Source organism: Protomyctophum bolini (genome assembly GCF_963924005.1).
Source record: "Protomyctophum bolini genome assembly, chromosome: 19".
NCBI lineage: Eukaryota > Metazoa > Chordata > Actinopteri > Myctophiformes > Myctophidae > Protomyctophum > Protomyctophum bolini.
In genome coordinates, this window is record NC_137880.1 from 7,746,120 (window position 1) to 7,770,582 (window position 24,463).

Here is a 24,463-nt window from a genome sequence, read left to right on the forward strand (position 1 = left end):
CAATGGTAACAGACTGTGGTTGTACTGGTCAGCTCTCAGTACAACAGTATTGGACTGTGGTTGTACTGGTCAGCTCTCAGTACAACAATATTATAGACTGTGGTTGTACTGACCAGCTCTCAGTACAACGGTATCTGACTGTGGTTGTACTGGCCAGCTTCCTAGTACAATGGTATCAGACTCTGGTTGTACTGGTCAGCTCTCAGTACAACAGTATCAGACTGTGATTGTACTGGTCAGCTCTCAGTACAACAGTATCAGACTGTGATTGTACTGACCAGCTCTCAGTGCAACGGTATCAGACTGTGGTTGTACTGGTCAGCTCCCAGTACAACAGTATCAGACTGTGGTTGTACTGGTCAGCTCCCAGTACAAGCCTCCGGTGACCTTCTGCTGCATACTGGTTACTGGGCGGTGTGTAGCAGGGTATTAGCCCACTGGTTGTACTGGGTGGTGTCTAGCAGGGTATTAAAGTGAGTGTGAATGAGACTATATGCTGTATGTGGCAGACTAGCAGTGAGTGGACTGTAAGCTGATTACTGGGGGTCATGTATCTATATATTAGGCTCCTGGTCCGCTAGAAACACATGGTAGGTTAGTGCTTATACTGGTATAGCCTAATAATATTTGTGTATGAAATGTTGTTAACCAAATCGTGGGTGTTGGCCAGAAACCTTGTATCTATCTAAAAGAATATTTTGTCCCAGGGACCGTCGGAATTTGTTTCGTTCAAATGTTAAAATGTTTCAAAAAAAATATAAAAAAAAAAAAAAAAAAATCCTAATTTTTTTATTTAAATATTTCCCCCCAAGATTTTGCTCGTTTGTGTTTAGTTGTCGTTGGTGAAAAAAAGGTATAGTAGTCGACAAACCTTTTTTTCGTCAAAGTTTTTAGTCGACAAAATGAACACCACTTCAGTGGTGTAAAGTAACTAGTAAGTACATTAACTTAAGTACTGTATACAATTTTGAGGTATTTGTACATGAGTAATTCCAATTTCCAATAATCTTACTTCTACTCCACTACATCTCAGAGACAAATATTCTACTTTTACTCCACTACATTTAGGCTATTTGAAAACGTTAGTTACTAGTTACTATAGATTTTGATTATTATTACAAAACATACATTGACATGCACTTCAGCACTATATACATGTCAGCCATTTGAAAATAGCCGATCTACAAGCTCACAATGTGTCACGATGCGACACATTGTGAGCCTGTAAATCGGCTATTTTCAAAAGATCTTTATACATTTGATACATTTGAGAGTATAGGCCTATACTTTGACTTTTGGTACTTTAAGTACATTTTGATGGCAATACTTTTGCACTTTTAAGTATAGACCTACTGTACATTTTGAATTCCAGACTTACTTGTAACAAAGTATTTCTACATTGCAGTATTGATCATTTTACTTATAAGCAAAAAACAACTGAGAACTTTTTTCCACCACTGCCCTTCACACACACATTTTTTACCTTGCTGCAGCTAGAGGACTATAGGTGAGGTTCCGGTCCACACACGTCGTGGACAGACAGGCATGGCGTCTTCTCTGAGCTCTGGGCGTCATGGGAGGGACGTCGTAGACGTAGAAGAAGGCAGCGAGACTGGTGGAAGCACTGCACACATGCCGGTGATGAGTAATGGCATCACCGGGGCTGAGGATCGAGCACTTCTTCACCTCTCCTCCACTCTCCTCACTTCACTGTGTCAAGTCAACTAAAGCCTCTTATGCAGGTTAAGCTCTTTATAGGAGAGAGGGCTGCAGACCAACTGGAGCTTCAAACAGCAGGACCACCCTGTCTGTGTATAGTAAGTAAATAAGTACATTTCATTTATAAAGCACCTTTCAAAACAATGTTATACAAATGGCTGTATACATTGGATATAGTCCACAATTGTGGGAGCAACCACTGCAAATGCCCCGATCCCCCTTAGTTATAAGTTTAGTTGCAGGAATAGTCAGAAGGCCCTTATCAGAGGGTATAACAGGTGCGTTTGCACCTTTTCCATCTCGCCCCGACCGCGAACAGTCGCCCCTATCGCCCGGTACGGTCGCCCCCAAAGCCCAGCGAAGTCACCCTAAAATCACTGGCGAAGTGGCCCCAAAAGGTCCGGACAAGTCGCCCCGGTAAAACCGTTGTATAACCGAGGTAACAGAGAGAGAGAGAGCAGAGAGAGAGAGAGAGAGAGAGAGATGAGAAAGAGATATGTTTTACCTATGTCTGTCTGTCTATGAGTAGCTGTCTGCCTGCCTGCCCAATTGTCTATGAGTAGCTGTCTGTCTGTCTATGAGTAGCTGTCTGCCTTCCTGCCTGTCCAATTGTCCATGAGTAGCTGTCTGCCTGCCTGTCCAATTATCCATGAGTAGCTGTCTGTCTGCCTGTCTATGAGTAGCTGTCTGACTGCCTGCCTGTCCAATTCTCCATGAGTAGCTGTCTGTCTGTCTGCCTGTCTATGAGTAGCTGTCTGCCTGCCTGCCAGCCAGCAACTTGGTTAACAGAAAATAAATTGTTATGGCTGAGTAAAATAAAATACAATAAACACAATTTGCCTGAAAATAGATTACCCAGCTATGACCTTTTTCATGAAAAAAAATGAGTAGTGATATGGCTGACTGAGTAAAATAAAACAATCTACCTGAAAATAGATAGCTATAAGTGAAGAGCAATTTCCGCAATTACCATTTCCGCAATTTCCTCAATTTCCTCAATTTCCATTTCCGCAATTTCCATTTCCACCATTGCCGCAATTACCATTTCCGCAATTTCCATTTCTGCAATTTCCATTTGCACCATTTCCACAATTTCCGCAATTACAATTTCTGCAATTTCCATTTCCGCAATTTCCGCAATTTCCATTTCCATTTCCAACTATTAATGGCAGCTGGGTTTCATCATTCAAATAAAATAGAATTCTGTCCGTTTAGCTATAAAATTATGTCGGGGAATAGGGATACACAGTATATGTCTTTCATTTGCATTGCATCTCCCCCCCCCCAAGCTTTTATTTTCGTTCGAGTAATAGTACAACTCTAATAGTATTACTTATAATAATGTAATTAAAGATAACTTCATTCAGATTTATTTATTTTTATTTCATTTTCCAGATTTTTTTTTCTTTTTTTTTATATTTTCATTGGTGGGCCAGTCATAATGGTCCCGCGGGCCTGATGTGGCCCGCGGGCCTGAGGTTGAGTATCACTGGCCTACGACACACTGAAGGACTTGAGGAGGTACAGTCTGCTCTGGATCTTTGTTTGTTGTTCTGGAAAAAAGGCAAGTCACGTCCACAGGGGGGCAGTGTTGTCATTAGTACTGTAACAGGCAATTTAAACTGTGTGTGGAATCTTTAATGGCATATATTAAGCACAACTTTTTCTTTAACAACAATAACATTTGCGGTTTAAGGACATATCCCACTTGATACCATTTAACTTTAGCCAAGAGTAGTTAATGATCGAAACAATGAAAGTCTCTTTATCAATGCATGCTTATTTGCAGGATACAGCACAGAAAAGTGATTTACAAAGAAAACATTAAGAGAAAGAGCAAAATAAACAATTACACAACGACTTCCCCCCTCTTGAACCTATCTTCATATAACTGATCCACCCTCCCGGACCCTGATGCTAAAGATAATATTGTACAAATTACAGTCTCATAGGAGAGCTGTGAACAGCCTACCACTACAGTGACATCATTGTTAGGCAGATCTTTTTCAATTATTATTAAACTAGATTTTCATTATGCTAACCTTCCAGGAATAGAAAGCCTGCAGTTTATATTAGCTTGTATTCCCCATGCACCGAAGAACTGCATGCACTGGCAGGTTTCTGAACTGTCCACAGTCCTCCATTCTCTGAGACACAGATGGGGTAGACACAAACGGCAGTATGGCACCATATTATAATGACCATGTAATTATATACCAATTTTTATATCCAATTTTATTAATATAGGTTGAAAATCGAGAAGTCGTCCTTTAATAAGATCACGTTTTAAAGGGATAGTTCAGATTTGTTTAACTTACTGTATGAAATACTTGCCATTAATATAGTGGTTGCAACTTATTAGAAAGAAGAAAATAAAGGCAGGAGCTCACAACACTATTTGTTTTGTTTTTCTCCTTATAAATTATTTGATCGGCCCAAAACATTGTGTTCATTGTCATGATTTGTCACGATCCGAGTTGGCTTTGTCCGCGGCGTAACCGTCTTTAAATAAATACTTAAAGAAAATCCTATGGGAGAAATGCATTGCATTTCATTTCCTGGGCCACTCGTCGTTCTGAAAGGGGAGAGGGACTGCGACGCTCTATACTTGGTCTGCTCTTGTTTTCTCCCCCCAAAGAAATTATCTATCATACAAAATATATATTATATATTTTCATAGTCCTTTACTATGATGTGACTGATGTCTGTCCATCACCTGGAGCACATCGTCCAAGATGGACGGTCCCAGGTCAAAACTCAACGCACAGCCAGGCTCCTCCTCGTCCTGCAGGCGAGATGCATTATGGGTAGGCTCCTCGTCCTGGTGAGATGCATTATGGGTTAGCTCTGACTTCAGCCTCAGTCCTCCCTCTTCTCCTCCCTCCTCCTGGCTCCTCCTCCTCCTCCCGTCTCCTCTGCCAGGAGGAGGAGGAGGCGGAGGCGGAGGAGGGAGGATCGTCTCCCGGACGTCCAGCTCCAGGTCGTCCAGCAGAGGCAGGGAGTGGGACTTCCTGTGTCCAGGGGGAAGCGCTCGTCTCGGCACCTCCCCGGTGGCGGGGAGGAGGCGCGGGGGTTTGTCGGGCGCCGACTGCAGGAGGTCCTGGTGGTTCTGCACGTTAACACAATTAAAACGACGAAAACGTAGAATTGGAACATTTTCGTTAACACATTGACCTACACTATACAGTACTTAAGCTCACATTTGAAAAATCATGAAAGTTGTCTTTAAGCTTATAGCTTTAAAAAGATATATATCTTTAAAGTTACCATTTTTGAGCGGCGCTATATGTACAACCATGATTTGATTGGCTGAGCAATGTGTGTACCCGGGGTGAGCAGTATATGGGTTAGCGCCCCAGCCTGCATGTGTCCTCCGTGAGGAGGAAGCCCAACAACCCTCGGTGAGGCCTTTGGGAGGGCCATGCAAAGCAGCAAGCGGAAACCGCAGCACCATGACCCCGCAGAACCATTGCCCACCACTCCTGAATGAACTGTCTGGTGCTGGGACTCTGGTGCAACGCACAGGTCCATTAAACCACAACCATTAAAGTCCATATAGATTTGGCTGGCAAACGATTTTACGCTATTTAAGTGACGAAATCTTCAAAAGCCATGGATGGAGCTAATATAGCTAGCGCCGCGTCCCCATAGAAAACCATACGTATTCTGTCACTATATACCTGGAAAGCGGACAGGTCCCCGAAGCTGTGGTGTCCCTTTGCGTCCAGGCCGATGTGGGACAGGTGTTTGAAGTCCCCCAGAGGGAGGCTGATCATGTTGACGGACAGCCGCTCTCTGCCCTTGGTCTTCCTGGACCAGCGCAGGCTGGCTGTCTTCACGTAGGTGAACGTCTTCAGAGGCATACTGCACATGTGCGTGCGTGCGTCCGTCCGTCCGTGCGTGCGTGAGCGTGTGTGTGTGTGTGTGTGTGTGTGTGTGTGTGAAGACTGTGAGTCTGCAACAGAAATAGCAAAAATGTTAGGACAAAAGAGGTCACACATTGACAAGAGGGGGGGGGGGGGGTGTATCCTTCTATAATTGAGTCTTTTATTCTTTGTAATAAAGACAAAAGATACCATAGTGTACAGAAACCCTTTCCCATAGAACAGAGGTAACAGGTATGGCCACCCCTTTTCCATCTCGCCCCACTGCTCTATCTAGCTGTACATAACAAACATAATTCATGTTGGTAACAAAAAACACATCGCATGGATGCACCCATGGGACGTATTGTCACGATCCGTGACATGAGTTGGTTTTCATGTTTTCCAGTTATGGTTTGTGTTTTACTTTTCTGTTGTGTTCCTCTGATTTATATTCTACTTATATGAAGTATTGTGTTCTTGTTTTCCTAGTTCCTGTTTGAGTTTTGCTTTACCCTTGTGTGCTTTTAGTTTGTAGAATTGTTCATAATGTTTCCTGTCTGTCTTGTTACTGTTTGCCTCCCTTGTCAACCTGTGCTGTGATTAGCCTAGTGTTTCCACCTTGGCCTGTTTGTTCCCCAGCCTATCACAGTGCTGTTCACCTGTGCCCTTGTGTATTTATACCCCCCCTGATCCCAGTGTTTCCTTGCTAGTTCATTGTGGTATGTTGCGGGTGTCTTGTCTTGACACCTTTTGTGCTTCCAGTGTTTTTGTTCATATTCTATAGTTCTTTTGAGTTATTAAACATTTTGAAATGACCTGCTCTGCCTCTGCCTCTGCCTCCTCCTGCATTTGGGTCCTACAAACTCTCCTGACTTGAACCGTGACACGTATCCTCAGTGATGTATCCTGAGGTCAACGAGGTTTCGGGTCTACCAACACCATACCCCTCACTCAGGCGACCCAGCCGGGGTTGATCAAGTCCCGACTTAAGTCCCGGTAGCTACTCTCAATCAGTCCCACTAGGGCAAAACCAGGGCCACTACTCCTGAACTACTCTGCCAGGGCTGGGAGGTACACTTTCTGGCGCATGGAAGGACTATAGGCTCTGTGGGTTGGGTTGTCTCCTGTCCGGGCCCCTCCTACGTCTCACCAGGTCCACTCCTGCTCCCACCAGGCCCAGGACCTGCATGCGTTGCACCAGAGTCCCAGCACCTGCAGACACTTCATTCAGGAGTGGTGGGCAATGGTTCCGCAGGGCAATGGTGCTACAGCTCCGCTTGCTGCTTGCATGGCCCTCCTAAAAAGGCCTCACCGAGGGTGATTATATAAAAAGCTATTATCATATTAACCCATTCTGACCTGAGATCAGATTCACACGAGGTTTCCACTGGACACACACTGGTCTGATGAACCCATTCTGACCTGAGATCAGATTCTAAAAATGTCAGTCGATCTACAAGCTCGCTACGAGCTTGTAGATCTGCTGTTTTTCAATAGCTAAAGCATAACATGATGCTAAACACCAAAATGGGTTCCTGTTCAGAATGGGTTAATGTATCATTCACTCTGTATATCCACGGGCATAATAGCATGATGATGCCATTACAAAACATGGGCTTAACATGTGTTTAATAAAACGAAATGAACTGCTAGAAGGTCCTAAATTAACTTAATTAAGCAGTCACCATCTCTGTCTCATGTTATTCTTTCTTCATTTTACAGAGTATATAGAGATCAACTACTATACAATCAAATAAATCTGTATACAAGATAATTTCAGATTTCAGAGAGGGAGGGAAATACTAAATGAACTGTTAACTACATTAACACATTTCGCGGGGCGAGTTGGTAAAGGGGCGAGTCGTCTGGTATTCAGAAGAGACAATCAGCTCTTCAGCAGGTATCACAGCATTGTAATTCTAAGCAATATTCCTATATCTACCAATGTAATTATTGTATATGCTTTATTTTGAAATTGCACGTTCCTATACTGTCCGTCTCTCCAACACTGTCTCTCTCTCTCAGCTGTCCTACTGTTTGTGTCTCCTACACTGTATCCCTTTCAGCTGTCCTATACTGTCTATCTCTCCTACACTGTCTCCCTCTCAGCTGTGCTACTGTCTGTCTCTCCTACACTGTCTCCCTCTCAGCTGTGCTACGGTCTGTCTCTCCTACACTGTCTCCCTCTCAGCTGTGCTACGGTCTGTCTCTCCTACACTGTCTCCCTCTCAGCTGTGCTACTGTCTGTCTCTCCTACACTGTCTCCCTCTCAGCTGTGCTACGGTCTGTCTCTCCTACACTGTCTCCCTCTCAGCAATGCTACTGTCTGTCTCTCCTACACTGTCTCCCTCTCAGCTGTCCTACTGTTTGTCTCCTACACTGTCATCCTCTCAGCTATACTGTCTGTCTCTCCTGCACTGTCTCCCTCTCAGCTGTGCTACTGTCTGTCTCTCCTACACTGTCTCCCTCTCAGCTGTGCTATACTGTCTGTCTCTCCTACACTGTCTCCCTCTCAGCTGTCCTATATACTGTCCATCTCTCTGTCTTCCCTCTCCGATTTGTGTCTCTGTGGTGAATGTTTCAAGGAATGAATGATGCAATAATGCCATGCCATTGTCAACATTTCATTGTCATGACATAATCCTGACATTCCTGGATGAATAAGTGTCGCCAATGGGCTGGAACAGGAACAGGAACCTACTCATCCGGTATCACTGTGTAAACACTTCGTGGCTGACATTCCATACCATATAGCCCATTCTGACCGGGCACCCATTTTGGTGTTAGCATCATGTTATGCTTTACCTATTGAAAAATAGCAGATCTACAAGCTCATAGCGCGCCACCGAGTGGCGCGATACGAGCTTGTAGGTCTGCTATTTTAGAAAAATTCGAAGAACGACTGACATTTTTAGAATCTGATCTCAGGTCAGAATGGGTTCATCAGACCAGTGTGTGTCCAGTGGAAACCTCGTATGAATCTGATCTCAGGTCAGAATGTGATAGTGTCACATTCTCCTCGTCGTCGATGGGATACATGAGCCCGCGGCAGTACGCACACACTAGAGCTAAATTCCAATACCCCAAAATCTCGGCCACTCGCTCACTCACACTCGGTCACGGTGGAGTTACGGTGACATTGGTGACCTGCTGAAATATGTGACAATCGTGTAGACGTCACTTAAACATCAGTGTTCGAACTTAAAAAAAATCATTGAGGTTTATTCATTTGCAGAGTTCAACCTTGTGGTATTTAGGCCACACATTTAAAGACCTATACGTTGTAAGTTATGTGAAGTCCACAAGATGGTCACATTATTTTGGCAGGTCACCAGCATTTTTTTCATCGAAACACACATTTTACAGATTACTATATTTTAGTCCAACTCACACAAATCAGTACACATTATCCCTGGAGTTGTTTGAATTGTTTCTCCATTATTCCATTTCAATTAAATTGCCTTTCAAAGATTTACTGTTCGTTGGTTTGTTTGTTTGTTTTTTTGTTTGTTTGTTTGTTTGTTTGTTTGTTTGTTTGTTTGTTTGTTTGTTCGTTCATTCATTCATTCATTTACTTAGTTATTCATTCATTCTGTTTTTTCATCCTGTTTTTTTACTGGGTGAACTGGTCAGACAGACTGCTGTTTATTATAGAATGTAGTAAATGATACTAGACTATTGACTGTTTTTCCATAATTCTTTGACAATGGGTTCTCAGATTGGAAAAGTAGGCTAGTAATAAAGTAATGGCATTTTATTTTTAAATGTGTCTGTGTTTTATGAACAAGAAACACTGAGTGTAGGCCTACAAATAGAACGAAATGGACCCTTACGGGTATGTAACTCTGAGAACCTAGCCTATACTAATGGAACCAAATGGACCCTTATGGGTCCATAACTCTGAGAGTTTCAGGTCTGCTATACAGCTATAGGCCATGCCTTCATTATAAATCAGGACAAACTATGTCACCCTCTCCGTCTCTGCTAGATGGATATCTGATAGTGGCTTAGACCACATTCCTTTAGACAGGTAGAGTTACACCACAACACAATGAGAGAGAGGGGGGGTGGGGGGGGGGGCAGGCAGGCAGACAGACAGACAGACAGACAGACAGACAGACAGACAGACACCATATGATTTAAAAGTTATTAATTTCATGTAAACAAAGTCAAACCAAATGTTTTAAACAAACGCTAATAATTATATTTGTTGTTGTTGTTGTTGTTCTATTCATTGACAACAATAACATCTGGTGTGTTAGCAGGGAGATGTGCAAACATTTCAAGATTTTCAGTACAGAGTTGAAACATGGAAGGTTTGACACATAGGAATGTTTGCACATTCTCACAGACAGTGTAAAATGTTTAGATATGGCCTTTGTTACGACTATTCTGTCGTGGCGTGCTTGTAAAGCCCTCGCACACACCACAGACACCAATTTCCTTATCTGAGTCCACATATGAAATAGTCAAATAGAATATGAATGCTTTATCGAGGGCACAACATTGTGTCTCCTGAATCCAAACTAAATGCACAGAATTTAACCCATTTAGACCGTAGGTCGATTTCTTTATTTTTATTAAAGGCTTCTAACAGTTTAAAAAAAACCCTATGTTTCTATGTAGTTGTTCTCACATTTCATGTCAAGGACCCCCAGAATGATATGTATTTGGTCGCAGACCCCCACCTCAAAATGCGTTGTTCCAGGGACGACCAGAAGCAAAGATTTGAGTTATAAGCGTTTGCTGTGAAATAATATTATTCAAAGATTTGAATAATATTGCCACATTTTCATTTTCACAATTTTTCTAAAATAGCAGATCTACAAGCTCGTATAGCGGGTCACTCGGTGCCGCTCTATGAGCTTGTAGATCTGCTATGAGCTTGTAGACCGTCTTGAATGGAATAAGCAACACATGCACATGAACGTATTCACAGTCAACATTGGTCACTTCAGTCTGTCATATTACCAACACCGGAGAAAAATCAAGGGTACAGAAAGCACATTCTCCTCCAAATAGACCGACTGCCTATAATGGAGGAGACTGAACAGTATGTCGCAAGTTGCTTTGCCTTACACCTGGACAAGCCCATAATCCTCAAGCCACCAGCCTGTGGACATGGCCCAAGCTGCCAAATATAAAAACAATGAGCTGATGCGTATAGCCTAGATGTACCTGTAATAATTGCTTGTACTAATGGCTGGTATTTTACTAGTTTAGTAAAGGAGTAAAGCTTCCACCAAACTTGAATCAAAAGCACAGCCAACTTCCAATAGAAAAACTCCTGTGATGTTCTCGTCAATCACAATGACATCCGGTGTATTTGTCGTTATGTGATACATACATGTGGGTATGTGCATGTATTACATACAAGTCATACATGTGGTATGTGCATGTATTATGCATGACATGTGCCACACAGGAATCTTCGTAATGCACATCAGAGGATTCAAATATGGCTGACACATCTTTGGCAATAAATATGTCAATTCTGTCATGCCTGAACTATGTATACAGTCCTTTGTAAAGAAAAAAAGAAAAAAAAGACAACAGTTTAATATGGGACATAGACTCTATCATAAGGACGCACGCACGTACGTACGTGTAGGCTTTACTTGAGGACATTTTTTTAATTTAGTAAATCAGGCGTCACGTCCGACTGATTATTATTTGTTGCAGTCGGACACAAACCTTGTACAGTATATCCATAATTCAACTTCTTAGCTTGTTTCATTTTCATAAATTAATGTCCTACTTCGTCCTACGATAAAGCCAGACATCATTAGCATTATCAAGCAACACATTATTATTATTATTATTATTATTATTATTAGTAGTAGTAGTATTAGTAGTAGTAGTAGTAGTGGTAGTAGTATTTTACTTAGCTTAAGCGCATCAGCATGCTGGCCATACATACCTGTACAGGTTTGTGTCTGAACCCGCGTGGACAGTGTCTGCTGTTGAGTTACACCCAGCTGTATGTCCAGGATATAAACGGTCCACTCCAGCAGCAGTATAATCCACTGAGTACTCCACTATGTAGTGAGTGCTTCAGCACACCATTTTGTCCAGTATTATGTATGCTCCTGTATACACTCGTGTGTGTGTGTGTGTGTGTGTGTGTGTGTGTGTGTGTGTGCGTGTGTGTGTGTGTGTGTGTGCGTGTGTGTGTGTGTGTCTGTGTGTTTAGCCTCGGAAACCCAGACGTTTTATTTCCTGGTGTGTGTTTGACTAATAGTTTTCACCCACGCTCACGCTCTCACACACACACACACACACACACACACCCACACACGCGCGCGCACACGCACACACACACACACACACACACACACACACACACACATGACCTTACCTGTGGCTCTTAAGAGGCGGGGTTACCTGGAATGATCTCAAGCCACACCCCCTGGCCCGTGTGTGTGTGTGTGTGTGTGCGTGTGTGTGTGTGTGTGTGTGTGTGTGCGTGCGGAACACCCCCGGGTATCCCACGTGGAAAGCTTAACCACTTAACCACTACATAGGCCTATGGCTCGGGGCAGATATTACACTTTTGAGGCCATCAGGCTGAGGTTGTGAGCCATTCTGCTACGCGTGTGTGTGTGTGTGTGTGTGTGTGTGTGTGTGTGTGTGTGTGTGTGTGTGTGTGTGTGTGTGTGTGTGTGTGTGTGTGTGTGTGTGTGTGTGTGTGTGTACACAGTAGAGTCACGAAGATGCAAGTTGCAGCCTAGAGCAGGAGTCAATTCCTGGAACTGTTTGGGGGGGATCGCGGTCTACAAGTAGATCACTAAGGTTGTGCAGGTAGATCTAACCTTGCTGCGTCACCAGGCTTTCCACCTCAGAGGAAAGTCTGGTCTGTCACTGTGTTACAAAAGTGCCGTGTGAGTGCCGTGTGAGTGGATGATATCGTTACGTCGTGTTGTAGTACTGTTTTGGGCAGGAAGAGGAAAAATGATGAGAAACGAGGATAACTTTATTTTTCAAAATTTCAAAAAAGATGGGCTATAACCCATCGTTTTCATTTTTTTCATTTTTTTCAAATACTCAAAAATGATGAAAAACGGCGTGCTATAGTATGCCGTACGATATGGGCTATAGCCCATGGTCCAAAATGATGAGAAACGAGGATAACTCTAATTGTAGTAGTGGTTAATTGCGGAAATTGCAAATTTGGGAAATTGAGGTGGCCCAAAACTTGGTTGGAAAGTCCCTCTTTTATGTCTGGCTTCCAGGCCAGTTGGAAAATGGCACACTGAGAGGTGGTAAGAGTATGTTAAATTGGACATTTTCATGGTAAAATATTAGCTGGACAGGGTTCTTTCAGACATAAGCCCCAACCGTTACATCTCAGGAAACAGGGGGAGAGAGCACCGTCTCCCAATGGTCCTCCAGCACCTTGATGTCATGACATGGGACTTGAACCGGCCGCCAACTGACTGTAGCAGAGGCAACGGGCCAAGCGCTCCACACCATTACGCCACGGCACCTTTGGGCATTCAGCATATGTCTCCGGGTGCTTTTGAGTTTTTATTTTTTATTCTAGCCTTGAAAAGTTCAAATTACTGCAGCATTGAGCTGTAGGAGGAACTCCCGATGGTCCTCCAGCACCTTGATGTCATGACATGGGACTTGAACCGGCCAACTGACTGTAGCAGAGGCAACGGGCCAAGCGCTCCACACCATTACGCCACGGCACCTTTGGGCATTCAGCAGATGTCTCCGGGTGCTTTTGAGTTTTTATTTTTTATTGTAGCCTTGAAAAGTTCAAATTACTGCAGCATTGAGCTGTAGGAGGAACTTCCGATGGTCCTCCAGCACCTTGATGTCATGACATGGGACTTCAACCGGCCAACTGACTGTAGCAGAGGCATCGGGCCAAGCGCTCCACACCATTACGCCACGGCACCTTTGGGCATTCAGCAGATGTCTCCGGGTGCTTTTGAGTTTTTATTTTTTATTCTAGCCTTGAAAAGTTCAAATTACTGCAGCATTGAGCTGTAGGAGGAACTTCCGATGGTCCTCCAGCACCTTGATGTCATGACATGGGACTTGAACCGGCCAGCTGACTGTAGCAGAGGCATCGGGCCAAGCGCTCCACACCATTACGCCACGGCACCTTTGGGCATTCAGCAGATGTCTCCGGGTGCTTTTGAGTTTCTATTTTTTATTCTAGCCTTGAAAAGTTCAAATTACTGCAGCATTGAGCTGTAGGAGGAACAGGCCTTGAACATGGAATGTCTGTACTGAAACCCTGATGATTAGACCACTGCACCATCAGTCAGACACTCTCAGGCAAAGTCTCCTGGTAATTTTGAAGTGATCTTTTGTTCGTTAGCCTTCAGTTAGTAAAGTTTAAATAACACAGCATCATATTAATCAGATCTTTCTTAGCGCTGTTGAGGTCTCCTTTTGTATGATAGTGTAACAGCCGGGAATCGAACCCTGGTCTCCCACGTGGAAAGCCAACATCTTAACCACTACGACAATTAGAGTTATCCTCGTTTCTCATAATTTTGGACCATGGGCTATAGCCCATATCGTACGGCATACTATAGCACGCCGTTTTTCATCATTTTTGAGGATTTGAAAATAATGAAAATATGAAAAAAACGATGGGTTATAGCCCATGTTTTTTGAAATTTTGAAAAAAAAAGTTATCCTCGTTTCTCATCATTTTGGACCATGGGATATAGCCCATATCGTATGGCATACTATAGCATGCCGTTTTTCATCATTTTTGAGGATTTGAAAAAAATGAAAAAATGAAAAAAAAACGATGGGTTATAGCCCATGTTTTTTGAAATTTTGAAAAAAAAAGTTATCCTCGTTTCTCATCATTTTGGACCATGGGATATAGCCCATATCGTATGGCATACTATAGCACGCCGTTTTTCATCATTTTTGAGGATTTGAAAATAATGAAAAAATAAAAAAAACGATGGGTTATAGCCCATGTTTTTTGAAAATTTGAAAAAAAAAGTTATCCTCGTTTCTCATCATTTTGGACCATGGGCTATAGCCCATATCGTACGGCATACTATAGCACGCCGTTTTTCATCATTTTTGAGGATTTGAAAAAAATGAAAAAATGAAAAAAACGATGGGTTATAGCCCATGTTTTTTGAAATTTTGAAAAAAAAAGTTATCCTCGTTTCTCATCATTTTGGACCATGGGCTATAGCCCATATCGTACGGCATACTATAGCACGCCGTTTTTCATCATTTTTGAGGATTTGAAAAAAATGAAAAAATGAAAAAAACGATGGGTTATAGCCCATGTTTTTTGAAATTTTGAAAAAAAAAGTTATCCTCGTTTCTCATCATTTTGGACCATGGGCTATAGCCCATATCGTACGGCATACTATAGCACGCCGTTTTTCATCATTTTTGAGGATTTGAAAAAAATGAAAAAATGAAAAAAACGATGGGTTATAGCCCATGTTTTTTGAAATTTTGAAAAAAAAAGTTATCCTCGTTTCTCATCATTTTGGACCATGGGCTATAGCCCATATCGTACGGCATACTATAGCACGCCGTTTTTCATCATTTTTGAGGATTTGAAAAAAATGAAAAAATGAAAAAAACGATGGGTTATAGCCCATGTTTTTTGAAATTTTGAAAAAAAAAGTTATCCTCGTTTCTCATCATTTTGGACCATGGGCTATAGCCCATATCGTACGGCATACTATAGCACGCCGTTTTTCATCATTTTTGAGGATTTGAAAAAAATGAAAAAATGAAAAAAACGATGGGTTATAGCCCATGTTTTTTGAAATTTTGAAAAAAAAAGTTATCCTCGTTTCTCATCATTTTGGACCATGGGCTATAGCCCATATCGTACGGCATACTATAGCACGCCGTTTTTCATCATTTTTGAGGATTTGAAAAAAATGAAAAAATGAAAAAAACGATGGGTTATAGCCCATGTTTTTTGAAATTTTGTAAAAAAAAGTTATCCTCGTTCCTCATCATTTTGGACCATGGGCTATAGCCCATATCGTACGGCATACTATAGCACGCCGTTTTTCATCATTTTTGAGGATTTAAAAAAAATGAAAAAATGAAAAAAACGATGGGTTATAGCCCATGTTTTTTGAAATTTTGAAAAAAAAAGTTATCCTCGTTTCTCATCATTTTGGACCATGGGATATAGCCCATATCGTATGGCATACTATAGCACGCCGTTTTTCATCATTTTTGAGGATTTGAAAATAATGAAAAAATAAAAAAACGATGGGTTATATCCCATGTTTTTTGAAATTTTGAAAAAAAAAGTTATCCTCGTTTCTCATCATTTTGGACCATGGGCTATAGCCCATATCGTACGGCATACTATAGCACGCCGTTTTTCATCATTTTTGAGGATTTGAAAAAAATGAAAAAATGAAAAAAACGATGGGTTATAGCCCATGTTTTTTGAAATTTTGTAAAAAAACGTTATCCTCGTTTCTCATCATTTTGGACCATGGGCTAAAGCCCATATCGTACGGCATACTATAGCACGCCGTTTTTCATCATTTTTGAGGATTTGAAAAAAATGAAAAAATGAAAAAAACGATGGGTTATAGCCCATGTTTTTTGAAATTTTGTAAAAAAAAGTTATCCTCGTTTCTCATCATTTTGGACCATGGGCTATAGCCCATATCGTACGGCATACTATAGCACGCCGTTTTTCATCATTTTTGAGGATTTAAAAAAAAATGAAAAAATGAAAAAAACTATGGGTTATAGCCCATGTTTTTTGAAATTTTGAAAAAAAAAGTTATCCTCGTTTCTCATCATTTTGGACCATGGGCTATAGCCCATATCGTACGGCATACTATAGCACGCCGTTTTTCATCATTTTTGAGGATTTGAAAAAAATGAAAAAATGAAAAAAACGATGGTTTATAGCCCATGTTTTTTGAAATTTTGAAAAAAAAAGTTATCCTCGTTTCTCATCATTTTGGACCATGGGCTATAGCCCATATCGTACGGCATACTATAGCACACCGTTTTTCATCATTTTTGAGGATTTGAAAAAAATGAAAAAATGAAAAAAACGATGGGTTATACTTATAGCCCATGTTTTTTGAAATTTTGAAAAAAAAAGTTATCCTCGTTTCTCATCATTTTGGACCATGGGCTATAGCCCATATCGTACGGCATACTATAGCACGCCGTTTTTCATCATTTTTGAGGATTTGAAAATAATGAAAAAATAAAAAAAAACGATGGGTTATAGCCCATGTTTTTTGAAATTTTGAAAAAAACAGTTATCCTCGTTTCTCATCATTTTGGACCATGGGCTATAGCCCATATCGTACGGCATACTATAGCACGCCGTTTTTCATCATTTTTGAGGATTTGAAAAAAATGAAAAAATGAAAAAAACGATGGGTTATAGCCCATGTTTTTTGAAATTTAAAAAAAAAAAGTTATCCTCGTTTCTCATCATTTTGGACCATGGGCTATAGCCCATATCGTATGGCATACTATAGCATGCCGTTTTTCATCATTTTTGAGGATTTGAAAATAATTAAAAAATAAAAAAAACGATGGGTTATAGCCCATGTTTTTTGAAATTTTGAAAAAAAAAGTTATCCTCGTTTCTCATCATTTTGGACCATGGGATATAGCCCATATCGTATGGCATACTATAGCACGCCGTTTTTCATCATTTTTGAGGATTTGAAAATATTGAAAAAATAAAAAAACGATGGGTTATAGCCCATGTTTTTTGAAATTTTGAAAAAAAAAGTTATCCTCGTTTCTCATCATTTTGGACCATGGGATATAGCCCATATCGTATGGCATACTATAGCACGCCGTTTTTCATCATTTTTGAGGATTTGAAAATAATGAAAAAAATAAAAAAACGATGGGTTATAGCCCATGTTTTTTGAAATTTTGAAAAAAAAAGTTATCCTCGTTTCTCATCATTTTGGACCATGGGCTATAGCCCATATCGTACGGCATACTATAGCACGCCGTTTTTCATCATTTTTGAGGATTTGAAAAAAATGAATAAATGAAAAAAACGATGGGTTATAGCCCATGTTTTTTGAAATTTTGAAAAAAAAAAGTTATCCTCGTTTCTCAGCATTTTGGACCATGGGCTATAGCCCATATCGTACGGCATACTATAGCACGCCGTTTTTCATCATTTTTGAGGATTTAAAAAAAATGAAAAAATGAAAAAAACGATGGGTTATAGCCCATGTTTTTTGAAATTTTGAAAAAAAAAGTTATCCTCGTTTCTCATCATTTTGGACCATGGGCTATAGCCCATATCGTACGGCATACTATAGCACGCCGTTTTTCATCATTTTTGAGGATTTGAAAATAATGAAAATATGAAAAAAAACGATGGGTTATAGCCCATGTTTTTTGAAATTTTGAAAAAAAAAGTTATCCTCGTTTCTCATCATTTTGGACCATGGGATATAGCCCATATCGTATGGCATACTATAGCATGCCGTTTTTCATCATTTTTGAGGATTTGAAAAAAAATGAAAAAATGAAAAAAAAACGATGGGTTATAGCCCATGTTTTTTGAAATTTTGAAAAAAAAAGTTATCCTCGTTTCTCATCATTTTGGACCATGGGATATAGCCCATATCGTATGGCATACTATAGCACGCCGTTTTTCATCATTTTTGAGGATTTGAAAATAATGAAAAAATAAAAAAAACGATGGGTTATAGCCCATGTTTTTTGAAAATTTGAAAAAAAAAGTTATCCTCGTTTCTCATCATTTTGGACCATGGGCTATAGCCCATATCGTACGGCATACTATAGCACGCCGTTTTTCATCATTTTTGAGGATTTGAAAAAAATGAAAAAATGAAAAAAACGATGGGTTATAGCCCATGTTTTTTGAAATTTTGAAAAAAAAAGTTATCCTCGTTTCTCATCATTTTGGACCATGGGCTATAGCCCATATCGTACGGCATACTATAGCACGCCGTTTTTCATCATTTTTGAGGATTTGAAAAAAATGAAAAAATGAAAAAAACGATGGGTTATAGCCCATGTTTTTTGAAATTTTGAAAAAAAAAGTTATCCTCGTTTCTCATCATTTTGGACCATGGGCTATAGCCCATATCGTACGGCATACTATAGCACGCCGTTTTTCATCATTTTTGAGGATTTGAAAAAAATGAAAAAATGAAAAAAACGATGGGTTATAGCCCATGTTTTTTGAAATTTTGAAAAAAAAAGTTATCCTCGTTTCTCATCATTTTGGACCATGGGCTATAGCCCATATCGTACGGCATACTATAGCACGCCGTTTTTCATCATTTTTGAGGATTTGAAAAAAATGAAAAAATGAAAAAAACGATGGGTTATAGCCCATGTTTTTTGAAATTTTGTAAAAAAAAGTTATCCTCGTTTCTCATCATTTTGGACCATGGGCTATAGCCCATATCGTACGGCATACTATAGCACGCCGTTTTTCATCATTTTTGAGGATTTGAAAAAAATGAAAAAATTAAAAAAACGATGGGTTATAGCCCATGTTTTTTGAAATTTTGAAAAAAAAAGTTATCCTCGTTTCTCATCATTTTGGACCATGGGCTATAGCCCATATCGTACGGCATACTATAGCACGCCGTTTTTCATCATTTTTGAGGATTTGAAAAAAATGAAAAAATGAAAAAAACGATGGGTTATAGCCCATGTTTTTTGAAATTTTGTAAAAAAAAGTTATCCTCGTTCCTCATCATTTTGGACCATGGGCTATAGCCCATATCGTACGGCATACTATAGCACGCCGTTTTTCATCATTTTTGAGGATTTAAAAAAAATGAAAAAATGAAAAAAACGATGGGTTATAGCCCATGTTTTTTGAAATTTTGAAAAAAAAAGTTATCCTCGTTTCTCATCATTTTGGACCATGGGATATAGCCCATATCGTATGGCATACTATAGCACGCCGTTTTTCATCATTTTTGAGGATTTGAAAATAATGAAAAAATAAAAAAAACGATGGGTTATAGCCCATGTTTTTTGAAATTTTGAAAAAAAAAGTTATCCTCGTTTCTCATCATTTTGGACCATGGGCTATAGCCCATATCGTACGGCATACTATAGCACGCCGTTTTTCATCATTTTTGAGGATTTGAAAAAAATGAAAAAATGAAAAAAACGATGGGTTATAGCCCATGTTTTTTGAAATTTTGTAAAAAAAAGTTATCCTCGTTTCTCATCATTTTGGACCATGGGCTATAGCCCATATCGTACGGCATACTATAGCACGCCGTTTTTCATCATTTTTGAGGATTTGAAAAAAATGAAAAAATGAAAAAAACGATGGGTTATAGCCCATGTTTTTTGAAATTTTGTAAAAAAAAGTTATCCTCGTTTCTCATCATTTTGGACCATGGGCTATAGCCCATATCGTACGGCATACTATAGCACGCCGTTTTTCATCATTTTTGAGGATTTAAAAAAAAATGAAAAAATGAAAAAAACGATGGGTTATAGCCCATGTTTTTTGAAATTTTGAAAAAAAAAGTTATCCTCGTTTCTCATCATTTTGGACCATGGGCTATAGCCCATATCGTACGGCATACTATAGCACGCCGTTTTTCATCATTTTTGAGGATTTGAAAAAAATGAAAAAATGAAAAAAACGATGGTTTATAGCCCATGTTTTTTGAAATTTTGAAAAAAAAAGTTATCCTCGTTTCTCATCATTTTGGACCATGGGCTATAGCCCATATCGTACGGCATACTATAGCACACCGTTTTTCATCATTTTTGAGGATTTGAAAAAAATGAAAAAAACGATGGGTTATACTTATAGCCCATGTTTTTTGAAATTTTGAAAAAAAAAGTTATCCTCGTTTCTCATCATTTTGGACCATGGGCTATAGCCCATATCGTACGGCATACTATAGCACGCCGTTTTTCATCATTTTTGAGGATTTGAAAATAATGAAAAAATAAAAAAAAACGATGGGTTATAGCCCATGTTTTTTGAAATTTTGAAAAAAAAAGTTATCCTCGTTTCTCATCATTTTGGACCATGGGCTATAGCCCATATCGTACGGCATACTATAGCACGCCGTTTTTCATCATTTTTGAGGATTTGAAAAAAATGAAAAAATGAAAAAAACGATGGGTTATAGCCCATGTTTTTTGAAATTTAAAAAAAAAAAGTTATCCTCGTTTCTCATCATTTTGGACCATGGGCTATAGCCCATATCGTATGGCATACTATAGCATGCCGTTTTTCATCATTTTTGAGGATTTGAAAATAATTAAAAAATAAAAAAAACGATGGGTTATAGCCCATGTTTTTTGAAATTTTGAAAAAAAATGTTATCCTCGTTTCTCATCATTTTGGACCATGGGATATAGCCCATATCGTATGGCATACTATAGCACGCCGTTTTTCATCATTTTTGAGGATTTGAAAATATTGAAAAAATAAAAAAACGATGGGTTATAGCCCATGTTTTTTGAAATTTTGTAAAAAAAAGTTATCCTCGTTCCTCATCATTTTGGACCATGGGCTATAGCCCATATCGTACGGCATACTATAGCACGCCGTTTTTCATCATTTTTGAGGATTTAAAAAAAATGAAAAAATGAAAAAAACGATGGGTTATAGCCCATGTTTTTTGAAATTTTGAAAAAAAAAGTTATCCTCGTTTCTCATCATTTTGGACCATGGGATATAGCCCATATCGTATGGCATACTATAGCACGCCGTTTTTCATCATTTTTGAGGATTTGAAAATAATGAAAAAATAAAAAAACGATGGGTTATAGCCCATGTTTTTTGAAATTTTGAAAAAAAAAGTTATCCTCGTTTCTCATCATTTTGGACCATGGGCTATAGCCCATATCGTACGGCATACTATAGCACGCCGTTTTTCATCATTTTTGAGGATTTGAAAAAAATGAAAAAATGAAAAAAACGATGGTTTATAGCCCATGTTTTTTGAAATTTTGAAAAAAAAAGTTATCCTCGTTTCTCATCATTTTGGACCATGGGCTATAGCCCATATCGTACGGCATACTATAGCACGCCGTTTTTCATCATTTTTGAGGATTTGAAAATAATGAAAAAATGAAAAAAACGATGGGTTATAGCCCATGTTTTTTGAAATTTTGAAAAAAAAAGTTATCCTCGTTTCTCATCATTTTGGACCATGGGCTATAGCCCATATCGTACGGCATACTATAGCACGCCGTTTTTCATCATTTTTGAGGATTTGAAAAAAACGATGGGTTATAGCCCATGTTTTTTGAAATTTTGAAAAAAAAAGTTATCCTCGTTTCTCATCATTTTGGACCATGGGCTATAGCCCATATCGTTCGGCATACTATAGCACGCCGTTTTTCATCATTTTTGAGGATTTGAAAAAAATGAAAAAATGAAAAAAACGATGGGTTATAGCCCATGTTTTTTGAAATTTTGAAAAAAAAAGTTATCCTCGTTTGTCATCATTTTGGACCATGGGCTATAGCCCATATCGTACGGCATACTATAGCACGCCGTTTTTTATCATTTTTGAGGATTTGGAAATAATGAAAAAATAAAAAAACGATGGGTTATAGCCCATGTTTTTTGAAATTTTGAAAAAAAACGTTATCCTCGTTTCTCATCATTTTGGACCATGGGCTATAGCCCATATCGTACGGCATACTATAGCACGCCGTTTTTCATCATTTTTGAGGATTTGAAAAAAATGAAAAAAACGATGGGTTATAGCCCATGTTTTTTGAAATTTTGGAAAAAAAAGTTATCCTCGTTTCTCATCATTTTGGACCATGGGCTATAGCCCATATCGTACGGCATACTATAGCACGCCGTTTTTCATCATTTTTGAGGATTTGAAAAAAATGAAAAAATGAAAAAAACGATGGGTTATAGCCCATGTTTTTTGAAATTTTGAAAAAAAAAGTTATCCTCGTTTCTCATCATTTTGGACCATGGGCTATAGCCCATATCGTACGGCATACTATAGCACGCCGTTTTTCATCATGTTTGAGGATTTAAAAAAAATGAAAAAATGAAAAAAACGATGGGTTATAGCCCATGTTTTTTGAAATTAAAAAAAAAAAAACGTATCCTCGTTTCTCATCATTTTGGACCATGGGCTATAGCCCATATCGTTCTAGTCAGGGTTCTAGTCTCCTGAAGAACATTTTCACTGTCCATCTAAATTCTAAAAGGCTGGTTTAAATGAGACATGGGCTATAACCCATCGTTTTTTTCATATTTTCATTATTTTCAAATCCTCAAAAACGATGAAAAGCGGCGTGCTATAGTATGCCGTACGATATGGGCCCATGGTCCAAAATGATGAGAAATGAGGATAACTCAAATTGTCGTAGTGGTTAAGATGTTGGCTTTCCACGTGGGAGACCAGGGTTCGATTCCCGGCTGTTACACTATCATACAAAAGAAGACCTCAACAGCGCTAAGAAAGATCTGATTAATATGATGCTGTGTTATTTAAACTTTACTAACTGAAGGCTAACGAACAAAAGATCACTTCAAAATTACCAGGAGACTTTGCCTGAGAGTGTCTGACTGATGGTGCAGTGGTCTAATCATCAGGGTTTCAGTACAGACATTCCATGTTCAAGGCCTGTTCCTCCTACAGCTCAATGCTGCAGTAATTTGAACTTTTCAAGGCTAGAATAAAAAATAAAAACTCAAAAGCACCCGGAGACATCTGCTGAATGCCCAAAGGTGCCGTGGCGTAATGGTGTGGAGCGCTTGGCCCGATGCCTCTGCTACAGTCAGTTGGCCGGTTCAAGTCCCATGTCATGACATCAAGGTGCTGGAGGACCATCGGGAGTTCCTCCTACAGCTCAATGCTGCAGTAATTTGAACTTTTCAAGGCTAGAATAAAAAATAAAAACTCAAAAGCACCCGGAGACATCTGCTGAATGCCCAAAGGTGCCGTGGTGTAATGGTGTGGAGCGCTTGGCCCGTTGCCTCTGCTACAGTCAGTTGGCCGGTTCAAGTCCCATGTCATGCCATCAAGGTGCTGGAGGACCATCGGGAGTTCCTCCTACAGCTCAATGCTGCAGTATTTTGAACTTTTCAAGGCTAGAATAATAAAAAAAACTCAAAAGCACCCGGAGACATCTGCTGAATGCCCAAAGGTGCCGTGGCGTAATGGTGTGGAGCGCTTGGCCCGATGCCTCTGCTACAGTCAGTTGGCCGGTTCAAGTCCCATGTCATGACATCAAGGTGCTGGAGGACCATCGGGAGACGGTGCTCTCTCCCCCTGTTTCCTGAGATGTAACGGTTGGGGCTTATGTCTGAAAGAACCCTGTCCAGCTAATCTTTTACCATGAAAATGTCCAATTTAACATACTTTTACCACCTCTCAGTGTGCCATTTTCCAACTGGCCTGGAAGCCAGACATAAAAGAGGGACTTTCCAACCAAGTTTTGGGCCACCTCAATTTCCGCAATTTCCCAAATTTGCAATTTCCGCAATTTTCAATTTTCAATTTCCGCAATTTGCAATTTCCTCAATTTCCGCAATTTCCCAAATTTTCAATTTCCGCAATTTTCAATTTCCGCAATTTGCAGTTTTTCATTGTCAAATTCATATAGTCACAGACTATTCTGTCAGATGATGGGCCAAAATGCATTGCTATTTCTTTTTAAAAGTTTGACCTAATTCTTATCTGTAAAACTTTAGGTGGACAGGGTTCTTTCAAACATAACCCCCAAATGCTACTTTTCAGGAAACAGGGGGAGAGAGCACCGTCTCCCGATGGTCCTCCAGCACCTTGATGTCATGACATGGGACTTGAACCGGTCAACTGACTGTAGCAGAGGCAACGGGCGAAGCGCTCCACACCATTACGCCACGGCACCTTTGGGCATTCAGCAGATGTCTCCGGGTGCTTTTGAGT

The 24,463-nt window shown here is 39.8% G+C and overlaps 1 protein-coding gene across 1 annotated transcript; it reads right to left on the bottom strand.

The window, feature by feature from the left end:
* Window positions 1–4,393: 4,393 nt before the first annotated feature.
* LOC308334534 (cdc42 effector protein 2-like) lies at window positions 4,394–11,716 on the bottom strand (the record flags this gene model as incomplete). The annotated part of the gene is made up of 3 exons (XM_080791332.1): window positions 11,506–11,716; window positions 5,400–5,674; window positions 4,394–4,828 (listed from the first exon to the last, which is right to left on the bottom strand). The coding sequence occupies exons 2-3, from the start codon at window positions 5,589–5,591 to the stop codon at window positions 4,394–4,396; spliced, it is 627 nt and encodes a 208-aa protein (XP_080647458.1). The 5' UTR covers window positions 5,592–5,674; window positions 11,506–11,716.
* Between the last annotated feature and the right edge of the window lie 12,747 nt (window positions 11,717–24,463).